The sequence below is a fragment of the Ailuropoda melanoleuca genome, chromosome 19, assembly GCF_002007445.2.
Source record: "Ailuropoda melanoleuca isolate Jingjing chromosome 19, ASM200744v2, whole genome shotgun sequence".
In the NCBI taxonomy this organism is placed as follows: Eukaryota; Metazoa; Chordata; class Mammalia; order Carnivora; family Ursidae; genus Ailuropoda; species Ailuropoda melanoleuca.
In genome coordinates, this window is record NC_048236.1 from 13,527,461 (window position 1) to 13,553,522 (window position 26,062).

Below are 26,062 nucleotides of genomic sequence, written 5' to 3' on the forward strand. Positions count from 1 at the left end.
CCACTCCCCCTGCTTGTGTTCCCTCTCTCGCTGGCTGTCTCTATCTCTGTCAAATAAATAAATAAATAAAAATTATTAAAAAAATTTTTTTTTTTTTTTGGTGGCTGTAGGGATTTTCCCTCCCAGAAAGCGTGTAGGATCTCCTGTTTGCTTAAAGTGTCTTACAATGTAAAACTGTACAATATTAAGCATAGATATGGTCATAATCATGCATTATGTGAAGCATTATGGAAGACTTTTCATCTATAATGACCCCATGCTTAAACATCTGGACTCAGACCACGCACCCAAACTCCATCCACATTTCACATAAACAACCTTCCCTTGGGTACCTCTAAGCATACTGTGTTAGAAGGCACTCAGCAGGACAGAGACAGGAAAGAGGCCTGCAGACCCTGGGAATGGAACTGGGGTGTTCTATGCAAGGAGTGTCAGGACCCAGGATCTGGAATGTGGTCTACAAGGGGGTCATGTGCTACAGGAGTGCCTCTATATTGGCCCTGAAGACCCATCACTTCCTACCAAGGAACACAACTGAAGCACCATCTATCAGGGGTTCTCCCTCACTGAGGGCACTAATTACAATTTGTCCAAGTCTTCTTTTCAGGTCTTTTATCAACTTCTTCTAAGACTTTTTGCTGATCTTTAATTTTCTTAAGATATTTTCTGGTTCTTGATAATCAGTTCATATGGAAGCTGATGATAAACTCTCAATGAGTACTATTCAATGACTGAGATTCTTTATCTAAGGTGTGGCTGGGCCATTTCACTAAATAGCTCTGGTTATCAGTGGATTCACCATAGAAGAATCCTCTTTGCCTATAGTTGTAGTACAACTCCACCTTTTCTCTCCAGTCTAGAGACCTTCAGTTTTATCTTCTCTGGATAACAAACTTATACATCCTGCCAGGGCAGAAGAAGGGAGATTCATTTAACTGTACAGAGGTTAGGAAGGGATAGCAGGATCTCACTGTTCTTAAAGGAATATTCAACCATGCTTCCATTTTTTTAATTTTTAAAAGATTTTATTTATTTATTTGTCAGAGAGAAAAAGATCAAGAAGGAAGGAGCACACAAGCAAGGGGGAGTGGCAGGCAGAGGGAGAAGCAAGCTCCCTGCTGAGCAAGGAGCAAGATGCAGGACTCAATCCCAGGATCCTGGGATCATGACCTGAGCCAAAGGCAAATGCTTAACTGACTGAGCCACCTAGGAGTCCCTAGGCTTTCATTTTTTAGCTCTATCTTCAATTCACTTCTATTTTCAGAAATACTTTGTATTACCACTTCCTAAGGTTTTGGGATATCTGCATGCGTGTGTGTGTGTGTGTGTGTGTGTGTGTGTACACAAAAGGGATTCTCATATGAATCTCATATCACTTTTTATTTTAAAATTGAGCTTGCTTGAGTCCTTTCAGATTCTAAAAATGTAAAGCTATTATCTTCTTTTTTTATTCTCTGTGTCATGTTAGGTTTTATTATTATAATTATTATTCCATGATTGTTGCTTTAAGGGAGTTTAAGAGATAGAGAAGTTAATGTGTATGTTATACTCTTCTCTTTCATCAAGAAGCCCTAGTGACTTATTGATGCTTAAACAGTAATATCCAGAGCATTTTTCCCTCTAGGGAGGTAGGTTCCCATCAGTCCACTGTTAGAGGAGACAGCAGGACAGATATAAGAGAAGGAAAATACAAATTGATAAAGTACACACGTGGTGTAATCTCCAATTGTTCCCATGATACTTTCCCCTGGGAGGCTTTAAACTTCCTGGACAGGGTTATTACTATGACCTCTTGTGTAGGGGTGCTAATATTCATTCACTTAACTCTGTTGTATGCTGAATCAATTTCATTCTTTATCCACTCTGGTTAATTGCAGGACAATCTGGAAATGTATTTATCTGACTAGACCAATACACTGTTGGCCTTGTTAATTAAAAAAAACAAACAAACTTACTTTTTAACAATTGATCTATTCCACAGATTGAAATACTCCTTTCTACTAGTGAAAGAATGGGAGCCATTATAAAATAAATTTTTACAGAGGGGAACTGGGGCTGCATGTCCAGAAATTCCGTCACCTTCTCCCATAAGAACTGAGGTCAAATAAGAAATAAAAATTACAATATATTTTAGATCTGTTTTATATGTTTAGTTCCTTTATCTGTAAGTGTATCTGATATAAAAAGTATGCTAGGCTTATTATGATTATATCCAAAAACCTATTCACCTTTTACTACCACAGAGAAGATTTTCATCTGGGCACACAGCTTCCCAACTAGAGACTCTATTTCCTAGGCTCCTTTGCAGTTAAGCACAGCCACCTAACAAAGTTCTTGCTAGCAGAATGTGTAACTACAGCCTGCAACTCCCACAGAATTTATTAAAAGGCAAGTTACTGCTATGACTTCTCTTTCCTCTTCCCATCAGATGAGAATGCAGGTAATACAGTGACTAGCGATGTAGCTTTGTCTACGTGGAAGAGAACAGCACTCTAAGGGAGACTAGGCTAACAAGATGGAAAAACATGAGTCTTTGGATGAGTACATTAACAACTGATTACAGCAGACTTCTTTCTCATTTACACCACTGCGTTTTGGGGTTTGTTTCTGGTCTAAACAGGAATAGTATTTTTTGGCTTTTTGTAAAGAATGTCCTTGTCGTGGGTAATAGCTTTCCCTTGACCACTTTAATTTACCACTGAAGATTAAAAACAATCTGTGTGTGTATGAGAGAGAAAGACAGACAGACAAAAGATCCACTAAAAGCCCACACATTCTAGAGCTTATTAATCCCAAAATGCAACAATTTAACTGAAGAATAAGAGAAAAAAATATTCAGGGGGAGACCAAGAGGCACAACAAGACAACTGAATGATACTCTTTCCCTTACATGTAGACTCCTAATATGAGAACCAAAACTACTTTTTTATCTTTTTTTTTTCCTTTTTGCTTGGGGCAGGAAAGAGTGGTAGAGTTTCTACAGAGAGGAAAAGATTAAGAAGACTACCTGAGCTAACTCTTTAGAAGCTACGTTGAAATAACCAGCTGACGGCCGGGCTAGACAAAGATACACTCTTCATAAAATGGACTTTAGCTGGACAGTAAATACTTGATAGAAATACACAGAAAGAGGACAAATCAGGATTCCCTATTATGGCTGAACAAAGTCTAAGACTTCCACTCTCTGGCTACAGGTTATAGAAGACATAATGTTCAAATTTTAATTTACCTGAGATAACAAACAAATCTCAGATGAAGTGAGAAGACCAGAAGCAATTCACCCACACTGGAATGAAAAAATAAAAATCTGGACAAAGCTACCCTCATGTGCATAAGCAAGATTTTTTAAGTAAAATACAAAGGCATAGCATCTATGTTAATATATAGCAGTCAAGCAGGGCAAGGAAGGCAAGGAGAGAGAGGAGAGAAATTCAGTGAGCAAATTGTTGAGGAATACTGGAACAATATATACAAAATACGGAACATAAGAAAGTGTTACCCAAACACTCTAATCCTTCGAAGAATTCTAGGGTTGGGGGGCTGACACCCATGCAGTTGAAAATCCACATATAACTTCTGACTCACCAAAAACTTAACTACTAATAGCCTACTGTTAACCAGAAGCCTTATGAATAGCACAAATAACATATAATTTTTATGTTATATGTATTATATTCTGTCTCCTTATAATGAAGTAAGCTAGAGAAAAGAAAACATTATTAAGAAAATAAGGAAAATATGTTTATGGTATTATACTGTATTTATCGAAAAAATAAGTGGGCCTATGCAGTTCAAACTCATGTTGTTCACCCAAGTTATGTCCAAAGTTTAAAATAATGGGTAGCAAAGAAGTGGTAGTTAAGCCAAAATCTATCCACAATGGGCACGTAATGCAAAAGACAAATAAATGTTCTTGTGTTGGTCATCTGCTACTGTAATACAGCTTAATCTATGTTAATTAATACAAAAATTGGTATGCTAGAAAAACGGAGGCTGACAAACAACAATATTAAAAAATATATATGGCACTAGCTTTGGGGCTAGGTAGTGAACAATGAAGACAGTTAAAGTTCAAAAAAATGGTGATTCATTTAATAAACTGGTAAATGATAAAAAAAAAACTTCACTGTTAATACTTGCAAAAGCAAATAATGCATCATATGAACTTAGAGCTAGAGGTAAAGAACTGAGAAGACAGAATGTTGGTATCATGAACTGATTGGTACTGTTTACAAAAGGCACGGTGAAAGAGAGAAGCTCAGAAAAGAATTGGCCCATTTGCAAGTAGTAATTCAAAGGAACAGACCAAGTCCAAAAATACTGGGATTGGAAGATACAACTTTTTTCTCATCTCTACCAGGTAAATGATGAAACTAGAGGAGACCAAGAAGTTCAATTACAACAGCCTCTGAGAAGAACCAAATCAAGGATGTGGCCAGAAACACTATTCTTAAATCCTCTGAATCAATGAAGGTGGGTCCAGTAAATCCTTTCAAGATGGACAGAATGGCTCAAGGAAAAAAAAAAAAAAAAAAAAACCAAAAAAGCAAAAAAACCTAAGAGTGCAATGGATGTCTGCTAAATTTAAGTCACCTATCATTAATTATTTGTAGTTAATAAATTAATGTAGAGAGGGCCATGACTAAAGCAAGGACTATGGATGCTGCTATTGGCTGGAATCAAAAGTCAAAGATATAAAACTACAAATATCCATCTGCTGTTGAGAGAGTTGCACTACCAAAGAAGCCATAAACCTGGACTAAAAGATGTATGAAACTTAAAAAAAAAAAAATTTGTCCAACATCACCACTCTAATGTTTTTCTAGCCAGTTTTGACTAGCCAATGAATTTAGACAAAATATAGAAATAAGAGGTTAAAAACTAGAGGGGCGCCTGGGTGGCACAGCGGTTAAGCGTCTGCCTTCGGCTCAGGGCGTGATCCTGGCGTTGTGGGATCGAGCCCCACATCAGGCTCTTCTGCTATGAGCCTGCTTCTTCCTCTCCCACTCCCCCTGCTTGTGTTCCCTCTCTCGCTGGCTGTCTCTATCTCTGTCAAATAAATAAATAAAATCTTTAAAAAAAAAAAAAAAAAAAAAAAAGAGGTTAAAAACTAGAAAGAAGAAAAAAAATAATCTTTATGCATGATCATACATCTAATATACCAGTATACCTAATACTCTAAATCACTGAATATGCAGTTAATTCCTCCTTTAAAAAGATAATATACAAAAATGTTTTTATATATATATAATAAGTAATATGAAAATATATTAAAGAAAAGTTTCCACTTATAATAGAAACAAAGGAGATAAAAATTCCAAGATATAAACTTGGGTAATGTTGAAAACCAATATGAAAAAAACTTCAATGTATTTCAACTGAGTTTCAAGATCGAAATAAAAAGGTAAATAAATTATAATCTTAAATGGGAAAACTCAGTATTGAAATTATGTCAATGATTCTATAATCCATAAAAGGAATCTTAATTAAAGTATGAATAGGAATTTCTAAAAAATAGAAGAAAAGATACTGAGCTTTATCTGGAAAAATAAGTATGTAAGAATGGCCAGGAAAATTTTGATTATAAAGAATAATGAGGAAGTACTAGGCCTGCCAACATTAAATCATATTATGAAGTGACAACAATTAAGAACAATTTGGTGTTGGAGAGGATGTAGACAGATAAATGGAACAGAATGGAAAGCCAAAAACACAGACCCATATAAAAATGGAAATTTAGCAATAACTAGGAGCTTTCAAATAAATGGAGAAAAGAAGTGATATTCCATAAACATTGTTGTGGCAACTGGCTATCCATTTAGGAAAAGAGAGTGAAAAATATGAATACTCATCTAACTTTACTCCAAATACCAAAATTATAAAGATTAAAATATAAAATAACAAAAGTCTAAAAGTAATGAGTTATTCTCTTCAAAGTGTTGGAATGTGGAATCATTTTATACAGACACAAACATAAGGAGAAAAAAAGAAAAAATCTACACATATGTAAAAATTTTCATCTTATATATGGCTAAATTTCAAAGACCAAGCCAAAACACATAATAAAAACCGGGAAAAAATATTTTCATACAATCTATGAAATGTCTATAAAATCCATTTTTAAAAAGATCAACAGCCCAATACAAAGCAAAAAAGAAAAAAGAAAAAAAAGAAAAAGATATGACTAAAAAGGAAAGGACAGAGAATTAACAAAATATCCAAAAATCACACGACAGGATATTTTACCTTACTAATAAAGAAATGCAAACCAAACCAATACCATTTTTAACTTGTACTGGTGAAAATTAGAAACTTTAATGAAACTCAGTGCTGATAAGAGTATGAGGAAAGATATTATCACACACTTGTTGGGGGAGTACAAATTTACTGGAAGTTAAATAGGCAATTTGTATCAAAGTTTAATCATGCTTTTAATCTTTTGATCCCGTAATCAATTCCAGTTCCAGGAAATTTTCCTATAGATAAACTCAGAAAAATTTATTAATACACACACACACACACATACACACACACACAGTGCAACATATTAAGAACCCAGTATCCCTAAAGTAGAGATTTCTCAAATTGGCTAGTCACAGCCCATATAGTATACAGCTGTGATTAACAAGCTTACAGTTTCTTTCATGAAGCCTTTTTTAATTTTCCACTTTCCTATAACTCTTAGAGAATTTTATTCAACTCTCTTCCTTGGCACTTAACAACTGAGTATCTCGACACTTACTGTGTACGGGTTGTGTGTTTTATTAGATCCCAACCTCTTGGAGGAAAAACCCATTCTGATTCATTCCAATTTGTCCTTAGTAGATATGACCATTATTTATCAATATCCAGATTCTCTCTACTTCCAAGCATATGGGGGAATCATACTTTGCTGACTCTTGAACTTGCTATGGTTTACAAAATTTGCTCTGGCTAATTAAAGATGAATAGAAGTAGTTTAAGAGCCACTGTCTAATTCTACCTGCTCCTATGAGTAGTTATAATCTAGATGCTGAAACTTCTATCAGCCTAAGTCTCCAGGTGAAGAAAAGGGAGACCCCTCACTGCTGCTAATAAATGTATAGTCTGATGAGCAATAAACCCTTCTTTATTTTGAGCCATAGACATTTGGGATTTACTTGTTACTGTAGCCTATGCTACTCTATCCTCAGCTGGTGCCTTGCTTGTGATTGATAATTTGCTGAATATGCAAAATATTTTCATTTTCTAAAATATAGTAAACAGCTTCTGAGTCTTCCAAAATATTCTAACAAAACAATTATTTTGAGGAGTCACACTCCTGGTTCCATCCGACCTTACAAGAGATTAGAATCAAAGAGAACCCAAGATTTACAGTGAGATGGTTCCATTTACACAGATGCCTCCAAAGTTTTCTTGACTGATGAATATGCCTTTGATGAGCTTATCCATCCCATAATTTGGTCTAGAATCATAGTCTCCAAAGTAAGATCAAGTTGGGGCACCTGGGTGGCTCAGTTTGTTAAGTGACTGACTCTTGATTTCAGCTCAGGTCCTGATCTCAGGGTCGTGAGATCAAGTCCTGCATTGGCTCCCCACTCAGGCGGGAGTCTGCTTGAGATACTCTCTTTCCCTCTCTCTTTGCCCCTCTCCCCAACTCATGCACATACGTGCTCTCTCTCTAAAATGAATAAATCTTTAGGGAAAAAAAGGCAACATCATTCATGTGCATAGTAAAAGAATATGAAAACTGTTATTAAAAAAAATCTCATTCTTTAAACATTTCTCAGCGTATGCACGTTTTAAATGCATATAATGGTTTGTTCAGTAGCACAGGCATGTAATTCATACATAAATATGGAACTACAGGCCTAAAAGTCTTTTAGTACAAAGATTCTATAATTTAAATTCACCTAACACATCTTGGTTGTTCTTTCTCCTCTCACACAGAAACAAATGTTAAGTCTTTTAAGGCTCAGGCAATAATGATTTATTGGGAATTGTTTAAATCTACTAAAATGTTTCCCCTCTTTAACACAATGATGGGCAATCCCCTTGGGTTTGGAGATCATCGCTGACCTAGTCAGGCCTAGAAAAAAGGTAGATTCCAGAGCTTCCACAACAGGTCACTCCCACAGCTTCTAAGTGACCACAGACAGAGTATACCCAAAGTGAAGATGAGAAATGGAGTTTAGAACCAACAAAATATGAAGCACTCTGTAAAAAGTCAATGAAAGTTTTAAGTTTCCCAGTGATGCCAGTAGAGAAAAACAAAACAGGACAGAAAAGGCATAGCAGCCAACAAATGAGGTGGGACATGGAACTAATGATTCCTTTCAATAAACTGAGATGCTAAATCCATTACAAAGCCTTAAAAGAAAAGAAGCTGAAAGATCAGAACGATCAAGACACTATAAAAGTATTCACGGAAGTAATCAACACCTAAGCATACACAGGTCAGCACCCTACGTACAGAAAGGACACTTAACAAAACCTGACTTCAGAGACTATTTGGGGAAAGCACAATTAGTGCTGCTTTGGAATAAAAGCCTCTGAGAAAAGGATACAGGAAAGAAGGAAAATGTGGTACCACCCCTTCCATAAAAAGCAGCAAAAGTTCTTCCGAAAATTCCTGGTTTTAGCAACAATTCCACATTTTCTTCAGATTCAGATGAAGCAAAATATTTCATTAGAAAACAGAATGTACATATATGTGTGTACGTATTTAATATTTTTATTAACTATAACATTGTTATATCAATATACTAATATTTTTTAAAAACGTATTTTATCTATTTATTTGAGAGAGAGAGAGAGAGAGAGCATGTGCACGTGCATGTGCGAGCCAGCACAAGTGGAGGGAGAGACAGAGGGAAAGGATCCAGAGCAGACTCTGTGCTGAGGAGAAGCCGAGCCAACAAGGGGCTAGAGGTGGGACTCTATTTCATGACCCTGAGATTGTGACCTGAGCTGAAATCAAGAGTCCAAAGCTTAACCAACTGAGCCACCCAGGCACTCCTCAATATATTAATATAAATAGGCTTATCACCAATATGTATATTTATATATTTAACATATAAATTTATATTCATGTAAGTTTATATTTAATAATATAATAAACAGACTCTATTAAGGAAAGAAAAGAAGGGCATAGGACTGAACCCTGCAATGCTCCAACATTTAGCGAATGGATAGAGAAGATAAGTAAATGGTGAATTCAAAGCCCAACCAACAACCTGTAACTTCATTAAGCCTCCCGTTCTTAAATCCTCCAACCCCAGCCACATGCACACCAGTGTTTGGCCTTTGGGCCGTGGTGTTATCAGAAAGCTACACAGGTACGTTACCCTTCCTTTTTGAGAAAGAAGATAAAAGTGGCCACTTTACTAAGCTAATTCTATTTCTCCCTCCCATGTCATTCTTGGCTTTGTTTTAATTTAAAAAAAAATTTTTTTTTTTGTCTTTAAACACTACAGAAGTAAAACCACTAACATACTAAGTTTTAGCATATTCCCTAATAACCCTTTTAGCTTGGTCCTTTATTACTGTTCACTCAACATGTAGACTGGAGTTCCCTAATTATAACTGACTACATAAATCACTGTAATACCATTTAATCTTTTGACTTTAGAAGCACAATAATGAAAGTAAGGGATTTATTTAAGTGAGGAAGCCTCATTCATCACCTCATACTCTTGTATGGATGCTAAGGACAATGGGGAAACTGAGGTCTTGAAAGAACAATTTAAATGTTAAATGATCTAATGAGGAAATTAAACAAAATGTTTAATTTGCTCCATAATGAGACCTTAGATATAATTAACATATTTCATTTCTTAACCCCAGAAAAACCAAGTGATGAATTTGTACAAAGTCTGGATAGGTTAAAAAAATAATTACTACCTCCCATGTGTTCAGAATTGAATTTACTCTAAAAAAATTCATAATCAACTTAAAAACCCATAAATACATACCAGTTAATCAATCCAGCCTAATTTAAGTTTTAACAAAATGCATTTCTCCCAGTGATTTAAATATGTGGGTTTCCTTAAAGTTGAGGAAGTGTTTTGAAGTACTTTTTCTTAAATTCCAAATAGCTTTAAAGCATATTATAAAATACCAATTGAAGACCATTTGGTGAATAAGTGTTCCTTTTTAATTTTGTAAATTCAGGAGGGGGAAAAAAAAACCCTGCAAAATCTATACACATTCTGTCGTCTGATATGCAGGAACAAATGTTGAAGTCAGCAAGAAAGTGCATGTAGTTTTAATTATCTTAAGTGGAAACTCCTACAATGGGAGTTTTCAGAAGAAATCCACAAAATGGAAATGATTCTGGGAAAAGATCCTAATAGAGAACAGTGTTGTGTGGAACAATCTCTGAGAGGCCACTGTGTTATGCCTGGAAAAAATGTCCTGCACTGCCCCAAGTCAAAGTCACCTCAGGGGTCTATTTTTCAACCTTCCCATTTCTGAAAAGTAAGGAACTATATTCCAGAGGAAGAATCGAGGAAACGTCTATCCCTTAGTCAATTACTGCAACTCTACATAAGGAATGCTCTAAAGCCACGAGGAATGTGAGGAGGAAATGCAGATGGCACAGCACAGGGTGATTTCAGGCTGACAGTGACTGTGTCAGATCAGACTTTATGCCCAAACAACAAATTTCAGAAAACAAGCAACTCTGAGTGAAACTATTACTGGACTGAAAACAGAGACCTTCACATAAACATATGTCTTATTTTATTCAACAAAATGTATGACTTTGTAAAAATTTATGCACTTTAATTTGAAGAGAGTACAATGACCCCAAACAACAGAGCAGTTAAAGATGTGACTAATAGAATTGTTGTTATTCCTTTATTTTCAAGTAGATACTTTACTCCAATTCTTTTTAAGATGAATGAAAATCCTCTTTTTTATATCTGGCCTCTAAAACCAAAGTGAGAGAGAAAAATAGATAAATGTATTCATTCATCCATTCATAGATACATTCATTCATATACGCATACTTTTATTAAGCTCCTGCTATCCCCAAACTAGGCTAATTGTGAGAACGTTAAAGGAACAGCAGTGATCTGGGGTGCCTGGGTGGCTCAGTCAGTTAAGTGTCTGCCTTCGGCTCAGGTCATGATACTGGGGTCCTGGGATCAAGCACTGCATTGGCTCCCTGCTCAGCAGGGAAGCCTGCTTCTCCCTTTCCTCTGCCCCTCCCTCAACCCCTCCCCCTGCTTCCCCACCACATGAAAATATAAGACATCTGCTATTCCTGCAGGTGTGGCATGCTCCCTATCACCTCTTACGACGTATCTCCATCATTTAAAATAGGCAGATTTCTCCGTGGCTAAAAGGACTCATAGAGGTCACGCAGCAGGCAAGAGGAGTTTATGCTATTCTTCAGGAATTATATCGACTGCTGCTGTTGCTCTGCATGCTTTAACTCTTTCCAGATCATGAAGCTGCCCTGACCTAGTCATCGTTTTTTTTTTGTTTTTTGTTTTTTAAGATTTATTTCACAGAGAGAGAGACAGCCAGCGAGAGAGGGAACACAAGCAGGGGGAGTGGGAGAAAAAGAAGCAGGCTCCCAGCAGAGCAGGGAGCCGGATGCGGGGCTCAGCCTGAGCTGAAGGCAGACGTTTAACGACTGAGCCACCCAGATGCCCCTGACCTAGTCATCTTTTCCGTTTCTTTTCTGATCACTAAATTTCCATTTTGCCCTGGGGGCTGCTTCAACCCATGTCGTGCCCATGACATATGGCAACCCACCCCACGCTACATCCCAACTGCAGCCATGATATATGAACAAAACAGAATTACAAAACCATCAACATTTATTTAAGTAAGACCCTGTACCAGGATAAATATTTTTCATACATTATCTCATGTAATCCTCACAAGAAACCTATGAAGCAATCACCATTGTGTCAATGAAAAAAGTAAGACTCAAAGACATTAAGTAACATGCCCAAGACCAAATAGCTTGAAAGGGGCGGAAGCATATTAGATCTGCCAGAGATCCAACCATCCAGAGATGGTACTTTACCAGCTACAATTTTCTGCAACCAACATGAGCAACCATAAAAACATAAAATGGATACAGGTTAGGATCAGAATTTCTCAGATGTGAACGTTGTGCACACTATTTTAAAAAGGTAATATTTTGTAAGGATTATAGTTGGAAAATGAGTACAGGCTTTTATCAGGAGAAACACCAGAATGCCTTCACAGACCTTAGAAATGCAATTGTACTTTAAGTTAACAAATCAACATGGGATCTGAGCAAACACAAATGGGCATCTTGGACACGAACCAGCTACCAGCGCCGGTAGGCCTGGACCAATCTGGACCAATGGGGAGGTACTGACATACTGAACATATTTAAAGAACATGTACTTCAATAGGAAGCTTGCCAAATCTCAGAATTGTAAAAAAAAAAAAAAAAAAAAAAAAAAAAAAGGGAGTCAGCATACAAATGGACCCACTGAAGCCCTAAGGAAGAAGTCCAGTAAGACTAAGCCAATAGACTACCTACCAGATAAGTATCTATTATGGAGAGGGGCACATGGGTATAGGGCTACCTGTGGCTAACAGGAACACATTCCATCCACATAGTTCTCTCCTCTCTGAGAAGGTAACCCCCTTCAGAGCTTAACCACAGGGAGAGAACATGGCATCGGAACAATGCCAGTATCTGTTCCATGTCACGGTGGTCATCCAGTGACAACCAATTTCATCTGGTGATAAGTGCCCTTCTGTGAGCTTTATTAGCCAATGACCACTGACCCACATCGGAGCCCACAAAAACTGGAATTCTACTACTGGTGAGCACTACTAAATGGGAGTCATAGGTAACATCCTTGGTCTTCTGTGAATGAACAAAAGCAACCGGACACATTTTTGCACGTTACTTACCTTTTCACCATCTCTCCCTGGTTCTCCTTTGTAACCTGGTAGTCCTGGAACTCCCTAAATCAAGTACAGAATAAAATTCTTTTAATTATGCTTTTTGGTTCACTGGAAAACAATAATTCTTCAATGTGTATCTATGAATCACATACTTGTATTCCTGGAGATCCTGGGACACCTGGTGATCCTGTAATTCCCTGATATCCCTAAAGGAAAGTAAACACAAAATATTTAGTATTTCAACATACTCACGAAGAGCAGTCCTCCATTTCAGGATTCACTCTTGAGTGTCTTACACTTAAGACTTCATTTGGTGACTGTTTAAGAAACAAAAAAACCAAATTTTCAAATGCAGAATACGGAATTAATAACCTCCAGTCTTTAGGGAAAAGGTCTTAAAAAATCTCTAGATTAATAAAAATATCCAGATACGTTTCAATGAAAAGGAAGGCTCTGGGATGCAAATACAGAGCCAATGTTCACAGCTCCAAAAAAAGGTGTTGCATGTAGAAACATATTCAACATATTCAAGAGAAAAACACATTAAGATTACAGGATTACACTAATGTAATACATTTTTAAACTATCTAATTAATGGCCATTTGAGTTAATCTCTGGAATAAATTAAAACTTGATAAATGTCAAACTTCGGGGTAAGTCTGTAAGAGCCTTAGGGTTGCTCCTTTTAGAAAGCTGCTTCTGTTAACCCCATGAGCATGGCTGTGACACGTCTCCCCCACCTCCCAAGGCTGTGCTGTCTGAGGCGAGGGTCCCTTTCGTCTCCGCTGCTTCTTACACATCCCTCCAGACCACAGACCTTTGGTACAACAGCACAACTTCTTCAGACAAGGCAAACTATTCATTCTTCACTCAGCATATGGCAATTAAACTCCAAGACAAACTTGCAGGCCCAGAACATTTGTCTAGGTCTCTGGGTCAATGTCAAGTTGACTTGGACCACCCGGCACCTGCAAATACATTTCTCTCTCTTATTTAGATTCCATCTCTCTCAGATCTTACTGTTTGGATCCGGCTTTCTGTTGTTACCCGTATTAAAACAGATCTCATTAGTGTTTCCAATTACATCTGCATTGTTCAATCCAAAAGCTTCATGTCCATGTGGCTATTTATGGCTGGTTTTTGTATTCACCCACTCACTTGTCAGCACATTTCTAGCTGTCATTTTAGAGACAGCACAACTCCCTGCTTTCCCACTCCCATTTTTAAATATTCCTTTTACTAGTCTTTGCTATCTCTAATAATACCAATAATAAGAATAATGGTTGTCTCAGCAACAGCAGTCCTAGATTATTGTTTTTCTCCTTTTACATGCCTCGTATTTCTCATTCTGTAAAATGCTCCCAGTTCCTCTCCAAATGATAGGCTATGTAATTTCTATCACCAACCATGATCCTTTCCTTCATATCCCATTCAGTTCTTCAAGAGTATATCGTTACACTTTCTCCAGGATTTCTCACACAAATTCTTCTCCTGAGCCCATGTCCAATCCTTAAACATTTTATTTCATCAGTGAGTGAGTCTCAAAACAAACCTCTCCATACCCCATACAAAAAAACCACCTGCAGTATTCAAACCCAACATTTGTCTCTGGGCAGCCACTGTCTGTGTCCTGGGATTATGTGCCCCCCTGATGTGAGAAACCCAGTCCAATCCATTTCTATATTTCCAGCACTGAACAGAGTATTTGGCAATTTTTTGTTAATCAAACTTTGGACGAATTTACCTCTGAGTCATCCACACTGCACTAATTCTGAAAAATCTCTTTCCCCAGGGAACCAGGTTCTGTTTGTGCTGCTAGCAGTAGCAAACTGAAGCTTTTAGTAATGCCATGTTCCTGTTCTCAAGATCGCTCGGAAGAAAGAAGAAAGTCAATCTACACAGTTTGCTCAGCCTTTTATCTCTACCACTCCAGTCACCACTGAATCTCTTTCCTTCAACCACTTTGCGATCAGATAGGTCTGGAATTAAATTTCAACTCTGTCACTGCTAGCATGGGCCCAAACGGAGTTAGGTTACTTATAACTGCCACCACTTAGGATGCCTCCAGGTCCTTCAAAACCCTGTATGCACTCTCTGAATAGCCTGACATGATATAAAACAGGCTGCTGTAATTGGGAGAAACAGTAAGAGCAATGATTTATACAGCATTTGTCATGTTCCAGACTAAGTACTTCATATACATTAATTCATTTAACCCTCACAAACACCCTTTCATGTAGGGTCTACATTACCCCTATTTTCAGATGAGAAAACAGAGACACATGAGATTAAGTAACCTGCCCAAAGATACATAGCTAGTAAGCTGACAGAGCCAGTGGGAATACCCTCTATCAAAAAATGCTACATGGTGGAACAGATTTTATGATTCTAGAATAATTGAGATTTTAAAAAGCACCTTTTGCCAGGCTATTGTTAAATTGTTTAGAATTCTGAGTGCCCAAAGAAAAGCAATATTCACATAATTCCTCAAAAGTAAGTTAGCATGGAGACTGGCTATTTACAAAAATGACCGGTCATCTGCAAAGTTCACCATAATGAACTGTTCTTTTTCACAATTTTTCAAAAGTTAGGCCAAATGTTGTATCTGCGTTATTACTTTTTTCACAAAACCAATCTTTTGTAGAAGATCAAAAGCTGTTCTCTTCTTCGAAGAAGTTAATATGATCCATTTGTTAGGGAGGACACATGCATTTTAACAGATTAAAGCAACGTGGAGATGCCCCAGACTGTGTTCCCAGCTCACCTCTGACTCATAATGTGACCTCAGGCACAGTGATCAAATCCCCAAATCCTGGGAGGCAACTCAGTAAAATGGAAAGACAATGAATTTTGAAATTGGAAGACCTTGGGCTGAATTTTTGCTCCTCCCTTTACTTTCTATGGAATTTTGGCTAAGTGACTTTGCCTAGCTAAGCCTCAGTTTCTTATCATAAACCAGGAAAATAGTGCCCACATCACTTCTGAAAAGAAACAAACGGAGTTACCGGTGAAAACGCATGGCTGATGCTAAGAACACAAATGTGAGTTTCTTTTTTTATTCTTCTTCAGATTCAATGACTTTTGTACAAAACCATGAGAAAACTTCTGCAAAATGTTGTTCTGTTGCCTTAATGAGCACCATTAGTATACGAGGAATGGCAGATCCAGTCATCATTTTGATTTAACCCTTTTTCAACATTCACGTAGATCTAATGGCGGACATGAGAACAAGGCTTCAATGTACTTTACAAAGGCCATGTTTGTCTTTGGAAGAACTGTAATACAGAAATAATAAATGCTTCCCACAATATGAGAACCAGGTTGATGTTTGTTTTTTTTTAACTTACAATGAGATGCATTCTTGAAAACTTAGTTGTATAAAGAAATTCAGAGATTATTTTAGAAGCTAGAGGAAGCATGATTAGCAACAAAATAAAGAAAAACCAAAACCACATCCAAGCTGGGGGATCCCAGGGCAAATCACAAGAAGAAATTGGATGAAATTCAGAAAAATAAATGTTGGACTAAAAATCAGGAAAATAAAGGTTAATAGGGAGGAATATTACAACACAGAACAATTTCCAAGAGGTGCAAAAACTAAACACTGGTTGACTCATAGCAGGGTACACTTAAACAAGAAAAATGCCCTGAAACAGGAAAAATGATAAGCTTTCCATATAGCTTACTGAGTTTTTATTTTTCTTAATACACAAGCTTCTGTGTTTTCTGGTAGGAGTGCCATTTTCACATGATCTTTGATCAATACTGTCTGACATTAATTTTGGCATTTTGCAATTATTAGCAGATCCAAATATCCACCCTACCCCCATGTGCAAGACTTCTGACAGTAACGTCTTTTCCATGTTCACAGAAAGCCTCTTTGTAAATGAGTCATTTTTTAGGAAAAAAATATTCTCACTGCCAAATTGTAGGGTTGAAGAATACAGAATCAATTTAATTTTCCTCCATGATTCATAGCTACAATGCTCCAGGAAAGATGTATAGCACTGAAACGGAAATAAAGGAGATAAAAATCATGCAATGAGCAAGGGTCACAATTTCTTCTGAGCCCAATTCCAATCAGACCATAAATTATCCTGCCAATCTCAATACACAGATCTTCTTAAGCAGCGAGGAGGATAAAGTAATCGATTTCCTTTAAGTACTCTAAAACTGTAAAAATGAGAATAAAATCCAGAGAAATCATTTTGGATGCCACTCTTTTTGAAATGTAAGAATGTGATTCAAAGTTTATTCTATTACATAATTTTCTTCTAAGTTTTCCAAAATTCCCACAGATACCCTTCAGTACACAGCCAGGGTAACTAAGTAACCAAAATCAAGTGTATATTTTTAATGTCTACTATGGATTCTTCTTGCCATCAGCACCCTTTATAGCTCCACACAAATAAATTCCAAAAATATTCATAAATCTCGGTCTTCTCATGTATAGCTCATACAGAAAGCAGTTTGTTTGCCACCTAACCCAACTGTTAGTCAAGTAGTATATATGCCTGAACTGACTGCTCAAATTACTTGGCTAATATATCCCATTAATATATGTAAAATTATACCTGAGCTAAGTTCTAAGAAAGACACTATGGGGGGTAAAGAGTAGATAGGGAAGCTTTCTGAAGTGACAAGCTCAGTGCACATTAAAGGAAGCACAGTGCAGAAGAACAATTCCTTGAGGAATTTAATATACAAATAATATTACAATGTAGTATCTACACACACATTATTATTGCATATACTATCCATACTATATAAAAAATAAGTCTTCTATTTAAGAGGCCCATGAGGAAAACATGGAGAGATCCATACATGAGATTTACACATGGGGAGTGTTGGAGAAAAATTAGTCGACTAAGCTTTGTCTAGGACAGCTTTACATAAAATTATAAATCACATTTTATATAGAAAAGATAAACTGCCCAAGTATAAGATAATTCATTTGAGGGGCGCCTTGGTGGCACAGCGGTTAAGTGCGTCTGCCTTCGGCTCAGGGCGTGAACCTGGCATTATGGGATCGAGCCCCACATCAGGCTCCTCTGCAATGAGACTGCTTCTTCCTCTCCCACTCCCCCTGCTTGTGTTCCCTCTCTCGCTGGCTGTCTCTATCTCTGTCAAATAAATATAAAATCTTAAAAAAAAAATAATTCATTTGAGGCAAATGGTCCATATTTTAGTCTAACAGTGAGTCTCTCATGAGGGATGTGTGCAAGCGTTTCTGTGTGTTTTATGGTACTGGGAGACAGTGAGACAATAAAGCTTTTTGCTAAAGGAATCCAAAATGAGATGAAGTGAGAGCTCAGGTAGAAACTGTTTTCCCTAGATGAATGTTTCATACACTTCATCATTAAGCCAACTCCTATAATTCTCTTTTCCAAGCTAAATAACAGCCATTCCTTTGGCTTGTAACCTCATGTACCCCATTTTCCAGGTCTTAATCTTCATGGCATTCAGCCCCAAATTCCCCACAGCTCTAAACTGTTGAGTCCACAACTGGCACCATATTCAGTTAAGAGTCTGAAGGAGGAAAAATAAAAACTTCTCCCCTGGGTCCTATTGTTCTACTATTAATCATTCACCTCCTGTCAAGCTTACTCTGCAAGCCTAACTTCTAGTTTTCTTCCTATTCTCTACCATCATTCTCAACCATTTTAAAACACCATCTCTTGCTTGGATTACACCTGAGGTTCAGTCAATTCTCCCCCCACAGACATTCTTCTGAGTTCTTACTCCCTCCCCATTTATCTCTTCTAAAATGAAATCCAAGTCCTACAAATCCCTAAAGTATAGTACGCTAAACCAAATCTAACACTTCAGAAGCAGGACTGTCATCTTGCTTAATATAGATGTTATATATTTACTAACAATGCCAAAAATTGCATCAGCCTTTCAGGCAGTCCCATTATAAATGCTGATCCCTTTTCACAAAGGTTAAATTTAAATAACATGTCCCAGACAAGTAAGAGCCATACGTTTATTTGGGTTGAATTTCATTATGTTAGAGTAGCCATTCTCCCAAGTTTGCCAAATCCTTTTGGATCTCCATGTCACCCCAAATGCCAGAATAAATTCCAAAAGTGAAATCGAGAATTAAAAATTCTTAAAAATCATAATAAAGTAAATGAATAGAGTAATACTCAAAAAAAAACACTGGAAGAAATAACAAAACATTTAATTGTGAGAAAATTTTGCATTGCTAAAAATTAAAAACAAAACTATAAACCAAATAAATAATTAAAAGAAACACAACATATATGTCAAAGGATTGATTTTCTTAATATGGAGGAAGCTCTTACTAATCAACTGATCAACATTCAAAATACTATCACTCTTACAGAAAATGCATAAAGGACAAGAAAGGACATATACAAAAAACGAACTCACTCTGAATGTCAGACTTCTATATTCAACTACCACTTAAAATTTCTACCTGAACAGGGATATCTGGTTGGCTCAGACAGTGGAGCATGCGACTCCTGATCTTGGGGTTGTGGATTTGAACCCCATATTGGGGGTTAAGAAAAAATCTTTAAAAAAATTTCTATTTGACCATCTGACAAAAATGTAACATATCCTAAACTGAACTTTTGATTTCCCTTGCTGAAGTTTTTCTATCCAACCTTCCACATCTCACTGGAGTCTCCTTTGACTTCTCTCCTACAAACTCATGCAGTACATCATCAAATTTTGTCAGGTCTAACTTCAAAATACCCCCCCCGAAAGTCAGCAGTTCTCTCCACCTCACTACTTACTATCCTGATGCTAACTGCCATCATCTTGCTCCTGGGTTATTTCAAGAGCCTCTGGACTGATCTCCCTGGCTTTTGCCCTCATTGCCCTAAAATCTATTCTCAACTCAGAAGTCAGGGTAATTTTTTTAAAATTAAACCGCTGGGTGGCACAGAGGTTAAGCGTCTGCCTTCGGCTCAGGGCGTGATCCCGGCGTTATGGGATCGAGCCCCACATCAGGCTCTTCCGCTATGAGCCTGCTTCTTCCTCTCCCACTCCCCCTGCTTGTGTTCCCTCTCTCGATGGCTGTCTCTATCTCTGTCGAATAAATAAATAAAATCTTTAAAAAAAAAAAATAAGTAACATCACCTCAATTGTTTACTCAAGACCCTTCAGTGGCTCCTGAATTCACTCTAACTAAAAGCCTAAGTCATCACTATGGCCTAAAGAACTCTACTCAATTTCCCCCCTTTCTCCTATCTAAACAACTTCATCTCCTACTAACCTGCCCCACCGCTATTTGTGGTTTGATAAAATTACATAACTTTGAAATTTCCCATCTGTGTTGACTACCACTTTTGTAAGGTTTAACCCTCCCTAGAAAGCTAGCCACTTTCTGGAATCTCTAGACAGGGATACACCGAGGGGGCAGGGACAAAGAGAGGAACCACATCATGGAGTGTGGCCCATTGACCAATCTACTCCTCTGTCTATTGGTAGCAGTGTATCAATCTTTCAGAATCACTTAACAGCAGTAATATGGAAAATCAACTCCAGAATCTGAGTTTTAATCTAGATTACCTTTCTCTCTTAGCAAATATGATGGTTTTCATGGAATCTTGGAAAATTAGCATTGGAGAGAACATGGGTCTCATCTGGTACCATCTTCTCATTTCTCAGACAAAGAAACTTAGGCCCACGAAAGCAGAGCTACTTTTAAAAGCAAAGCAGAGGGCAAAACCACCCTTGATCTCCCCGACAACCAGCTAGGGCTTTGATTTCAGTAAAGTACTTCAGTTCATGAAGAGTAATTAATAATGACAGAAAACAGAAACAAGCACTACAAAAATATAAACGTCTACAAAATCATAAAATAGTCCTATTATATGTTTTCATATATGTCCTTCTTTTAAAAAAAAAAATCGTTATAACAGTATAAAGCCATTACTGATAGTACTTCTCTGAATTACCTAGCAGGATATGTAAGTATTTCCCCTGCCTTTCTCTCTATAATGATAGAATAGCAGAACAGTAATATGCTCAGACAGTGCTGACAGAAATCATTTAACTGATAAAGAAATGAGAAAGGAGGGGAAGAATTTGAAAATAGCTCTTTAAACTTGTTTGAAGGCATTTTCCTTAAGAAAATTAGTATTTCTCCAGAGTGGAATAATTTCCTATTTAAGGCTTCAGTTGACTTGGCCTGGTTATAATGTGAAAGAGATTCAAACTGCTTATTGAAGGGGATTGCACAGAACCAAATCCAAACAAAGCAGAATTCCCTTCGAATTGTTCCATCCAAGTTTCCTTGGTCCAGATGGCTTCAATCGCCAGCCAGAGACTCCACCCACACCTTCCCACTCCCGCTGTGCACTGGCCCTAGACACACACTAATGGCCCTCAGCTGTTCTGGCTCCCAGACTCACTCTCTTTCCCTGCCTGGCCACCCAACCTCCTATCTCCTACAGAGAGAAAGGAAAGAGGGAAAGGGAGACACTTAGGAAAAAAAGTCATACCTTCGGGTAAATAGGATTTGCATTAGTCAATCAGTTTCATATTGCTGCTGTCACAAATTACCCCAAACATAATGGCTTAAAACACACTTAAATTCTGGAGTTCAGAAATCCAACCTGGTCTTAGGTAGCTCATGATGTCAACAGGGCTGCATTCCTTCTAAAGGTTCTAGGGAAAAACGTGTTCCTTCCCTTGGCTCAGGGTCACTTCATCCTTATCCCTGGCTTCTGTCATTCTGATACTCCTGCCTCCCTCCTATAAGGATTATAACAGGCCACTCAGATAAATTTCTGCAGGATGATTTCTGCATCTCAAGATCCTTGATTTCATCATATATGCAAAATTCTTAATCTAACATATTCACAGGTCTTAAGATTAGGAGGTGGACATTATTCTGTTTGTTCTTTCTCTCGCATCAGGTACTGCCTAATATCATCCAACGTCTAATATCAGGTACTACAAAGCTATACCTACATCTATACATAAAATCATATGCACACACAAACACATATACATGTTCTGAATAGGATGAGATAACAAGTCTATTATAGCTGAAATAAGAGTCATAGAGTAATATCCGTGAATATTGTATCAGGCTTATTATCACTAATTTCCAGTACTTTGTTCATGGAAATATAATTTAAAAAAAAAAGCACACTAGAGATGATGCCTATGAAGGGCTTTGCTCACTACTCACCTCTATATACTACCCAGGACTTTTCACCCAAAGCCTAAATAATTTAGTAGTGCTGTCACAGGAGTTCTGTATCATTACGAGGCACCAGTAGATGACATAGCAGCATGTCAAGTGGATTTGCCTCGGAGTGGGACAGCACCATAGCTGCCAGTAAGAGAGGAGGCCCCAGGAAAGGGATCTTCAGGCAGAGGAGGGCTCACATTTATAAAACTCCTCCCACCCAGTGTGATTAGAAGAGAACTCTGACACAGGGCCTCCAGCAGTATCTTCAGTGGGACTAAGGAGGTGCAGTGAAGGAATGCAACCAAGTCACATGAGACTTTAAAGTGAGAAAAGGATGGGATATAAGGATGGGGGATGTTTTAACATTCCCTATCTTTTAAAAGACCTTCCTTTTATCCCACATCCTAACCATGCAACTACTCCATTTATCTGATCTCCATACTACCCCTCAGAAAAAGCTTCCATATTTATAGTCATCATTTTATCTCATACTCTCTCTTGAACCCATTTCAATACAGCTTTTGTACCCACCCTCCCTAAACCCCATTTATCAAGGGCCTCAATATCTCCATATAGTAAATCCAATGGTCTAAGCATAGAGCTCATTTTCTCAACATCTGAGCAACAATGACACAGCTGAGCACTCCCTTCTCGAAATGCTTTCCTCACCTGGCTCCTGGATGCCACCCTCTCCTGGTTTTCCTCCTAATTCACTGGTCTTTCTTTCCCAATTTCCTTGGCTGCATTCTCATCCTCTTTTTCCTCTGAAGAGAGCCCAAGGTTCAGTCCACTGCCCCCTTCCCTTCTCCACTTTTCTGAGGTTACTCTCTAAATGATCTCATCCACTCCAGTGGCTTTCAATGGATAAATCTATGTCCTAAGGAGTCCCAACTGTGTATTTTTAGTCTCAAACATATTCCTGAACTCAAGATTCCTCTCTCTAGCATCACAGGAGACACTAGGGGCATCCCAGGAGACAACAAGGCATTCTCCCCCACTGCTGTCCAGCTCAGTAAGCTGTTCACACAGAGATCCTCCGAGTCTTCCCTGACTCCTTCTCTCACACGTCACATCTAATTTGACAGCAACTCTGGCCAGCTTTACATTGAAAAATAATCCAGAATACAACCACCTATCTTCCCTTTCACATCGCTCTAGTCCAAGCCACTCTTACTTCTCCCTTAGAATCCTGAAATAACCCGCTTCCACTCTTGCCCTACATAATCTACTCTCCACCTGATATTTATATGTATCTTTCTAAAACATAACCCAAGTCAAGTCCCTTTCTATCCCCAAATTCCCAAGCCCATTGCCATCACATGTAGAATGCATTCAGGTGGGTCCGTTGAGCAGTGCTGCCCCAATCACCCAGCAGCTCCTCAGCTCTTTACAGCTTCATTTGGTCACCATCTTGTGACCTCTTCAGTCTCCCTTCTTTGACAGTCTCTCTAGAAAGTCTTACCTGTATATCTAACGGTTTTCCCATACAACACTGGTATAAAAGGCTGCAACACATCATTACTTCTTCAAAAGTTGGCTGTATTTTTGTACTAAATTTGTCAGCAAACCTCTCTCAGGGACTAACAAGCTCCTGTATCATGATGGTTGGGGTATTGATTGTTTAACATTAGGCTGTGGTTCCTTCATTCCTTAAACATTACTGACTCACAATACAAACCTTTCCATCTTTCATAGAAAGAGGTTAATGTCTCATGATAAAGAAAATCCCTTACAGATGCCTGGGTGGTTCAGTTGGTTAAACATCCAACTGTTGATTTCAGCTCAGGTCATGATCCCAGGGTTGTGAGATCAAGCCCTGCAGTCTGGCTCCACACCAGACATGGATGGAGCCTACTTAAGATTCTCTCTGCCCCTCCCCACTTTCCATCTTAAAAAAAAAGATCTCTTAGGAAATACTTTTTTGGTAACAATTATTTAACATTTAAAGGCAAATTCCTAATGCTTATTTACTATTACAAACATGCTGAGAGCTGAACTACCTGAAAATATTTGCCTAGAATGTCTTCAAGTGGATTTGCTTTATGTTCCCTTAATTCAGACAAGATCGGGCGTGTTCAGGGTGGTATGCCATAGACTATGTTCCCTTAGTTCCTGAAGGTCTCTTGAAACTTAGCAGATATTATTTTTTTTCAGATTATAAGTATATTCCAGTGCCTATATGTCCCTAGGAAATATCTCTTTTAAAAAGATTTTTTTGAAAACTTCCATAGACATGAAAGGAAAAGATAAAAGATTTCTGAACCTAGCTATTCATCCATACTCATTGCACAACTTCTTACATGTAACAAAGATGTATGCAGTTTTGGAGTAACTCGCCTATTAAGTGACTAGAACACTGATGCCACTGGCCAACTCAGGCTTACTATTCCCTTCCACTTAACTAAACTTCAGACAGGCTTCTTCCTGATTCTACGCCCCTGATCTCCCTTTCCTTAGAGCGTTTACTCTAGAAAATTTGTAATTATAAATTCTTTCTCTGACTCTTTGAGTGGCAAACTTTTAAAAGCTTGTCAGTTTTACAACTAGCAAGGAATGTCTTTCTCAAGGACCTAGGAGCCATCCCTTTGAAATACAATCATCCAGAAAGGTAAATACCCAGATCTCCCAGATCTGTGGGACGGTAGTACCCTAACTTTGGTGAGTGCCAATGAGCAAAGACAGACGGCCTAATCACAGAGGAAAACATGTGCCAAACTCAGGATAATTCAATTTGCTCCATCCCATTTATCAGCCACCTCAAGTCCTCCAGTACTTCTCCACTAGCTCACACCAGTACTCAAGAACCCTCCATTTCTTCATTTCAGTGAGTGGAGTTCAATCTCTCTCCCTATTACAGTAGTCTTAAATAGTCTTCCTTGCCTGTTTAACTTTGCCCAGTGCAATTTCTACTTTGACACCATAATCCCAGTACTGGAGATGACTAAGCTTTCAGTACTCACAGGCTTACCATCTTGACCAGATTGTCCAGGGTAGCCAGGGTTCCCAGGCTGTCCAGGTTCACCCTAAAAAGGAGAAAACTTCTTAGTACAAAACAACCAACCACACTGCTGCTGTCAGAGCCCTTGAAGGTTCAAGCCAATTCCATGATTTGTAGCTCTTTGTATATTATAAAAAAAAAAAAAAAAAAAAAAAAAAAAAAAAAAAAAGATGTCCCAAAATAGGGTTAGAAAAAAAATGGCATATTTTAAATGCCCACTTTACCAAATAAAGGCTTTTTATTATATAAAATTTTCAATGATTTATTTCTGTGAGCTCACCAGGTATAACAAGTAAAGTACTTTTCACCCATGTAAAATGTCAATATTTATGTCAGGATACATTTTTAGAATTCTGAACAAACTGAAGTGTCATAGCAATATGGTCTCAATAACAGCCATCTTTCTGTCATAATTCTATTCTATTTAGACTTAATTCTATTCTCAATGTTACACCACAGATATCAATGATCTATGATGTAATAATTCAATTTATAATTTATTTAAAATAAAATGTCCACAGGCTATATGATCTTATGAATAGGACTCATGTTTAAAGCCACATGACAGTCATTTCTTTTATTCCCATCAATGTGTCTCTTTGCCTATATTTACAACTTTAACATAATGTTAAAATTTTTAAATCTGAGTATTTATATGAGAGTGAGGCCCAAGCCGAACAACTCGGCAAACCCCCATAGTCCTTGAACACAGGACTAAGAAATGAAGAAATGACCTTTGCCCCCAACAAGCCAAGGATGTCCAAAGAACATGATTCCATACAATATGACAAGGAGCCCAGGCACATTCTAGGAAACTCTAGTATGCTGTCCAGTGGCCAGTACTGACCATTCGGATAGTCACCACCCATGAAAAAAAAGCAATGAAAGCAACATTTTTTGTGAGCTGAGGGTGTTGTATAATTTAATTCTAAAAAATACATCAAAATTAGTATCATATTAATCTATTGCTGAATCCATGAGATCCACATGAGGCATCCTGCTTA

The 26,062-nt window shown here is 37.7% G+C and overlaps 1 protein-coding gene across 4 annotated transcripts in view; it reads right to left on the reverse strand.

Annotated features, from left to right (window-relative positions):
- COL21A1 (collagen type XXI alpha 1 chain) overlaps positions 1-26,062 on the reverse strand; it is a 177,565-nt gene that overhangs the window by 62,130 nt on the left and 89,373 nt on the right. For 2 of the 4 annotated variants that reach the window (XM_019799345.2, XM_011224576.3), the window contains 3 exons: positions 25,021-25,083; positions 13,038-13,091; positions 12,892-12,945 (listed from right to left, as the gene is read on the reverse strand). In XM_019799345.2, the coding sequence (XP_019654904.1) occupies positions 12,892-12,945; positions 13,038-13,091; positions 25,021-25,083 (171 nt within the window). The remainder of the gene's footprint in view (positions 1-12,891; positions 12,946-13,037; positions 13,092-25,020; positions 25,084-26,062) is intronic. The other 2 variants (XM_019799347.2, XM_019799346.2) reach the window with 1 other exon arrangement.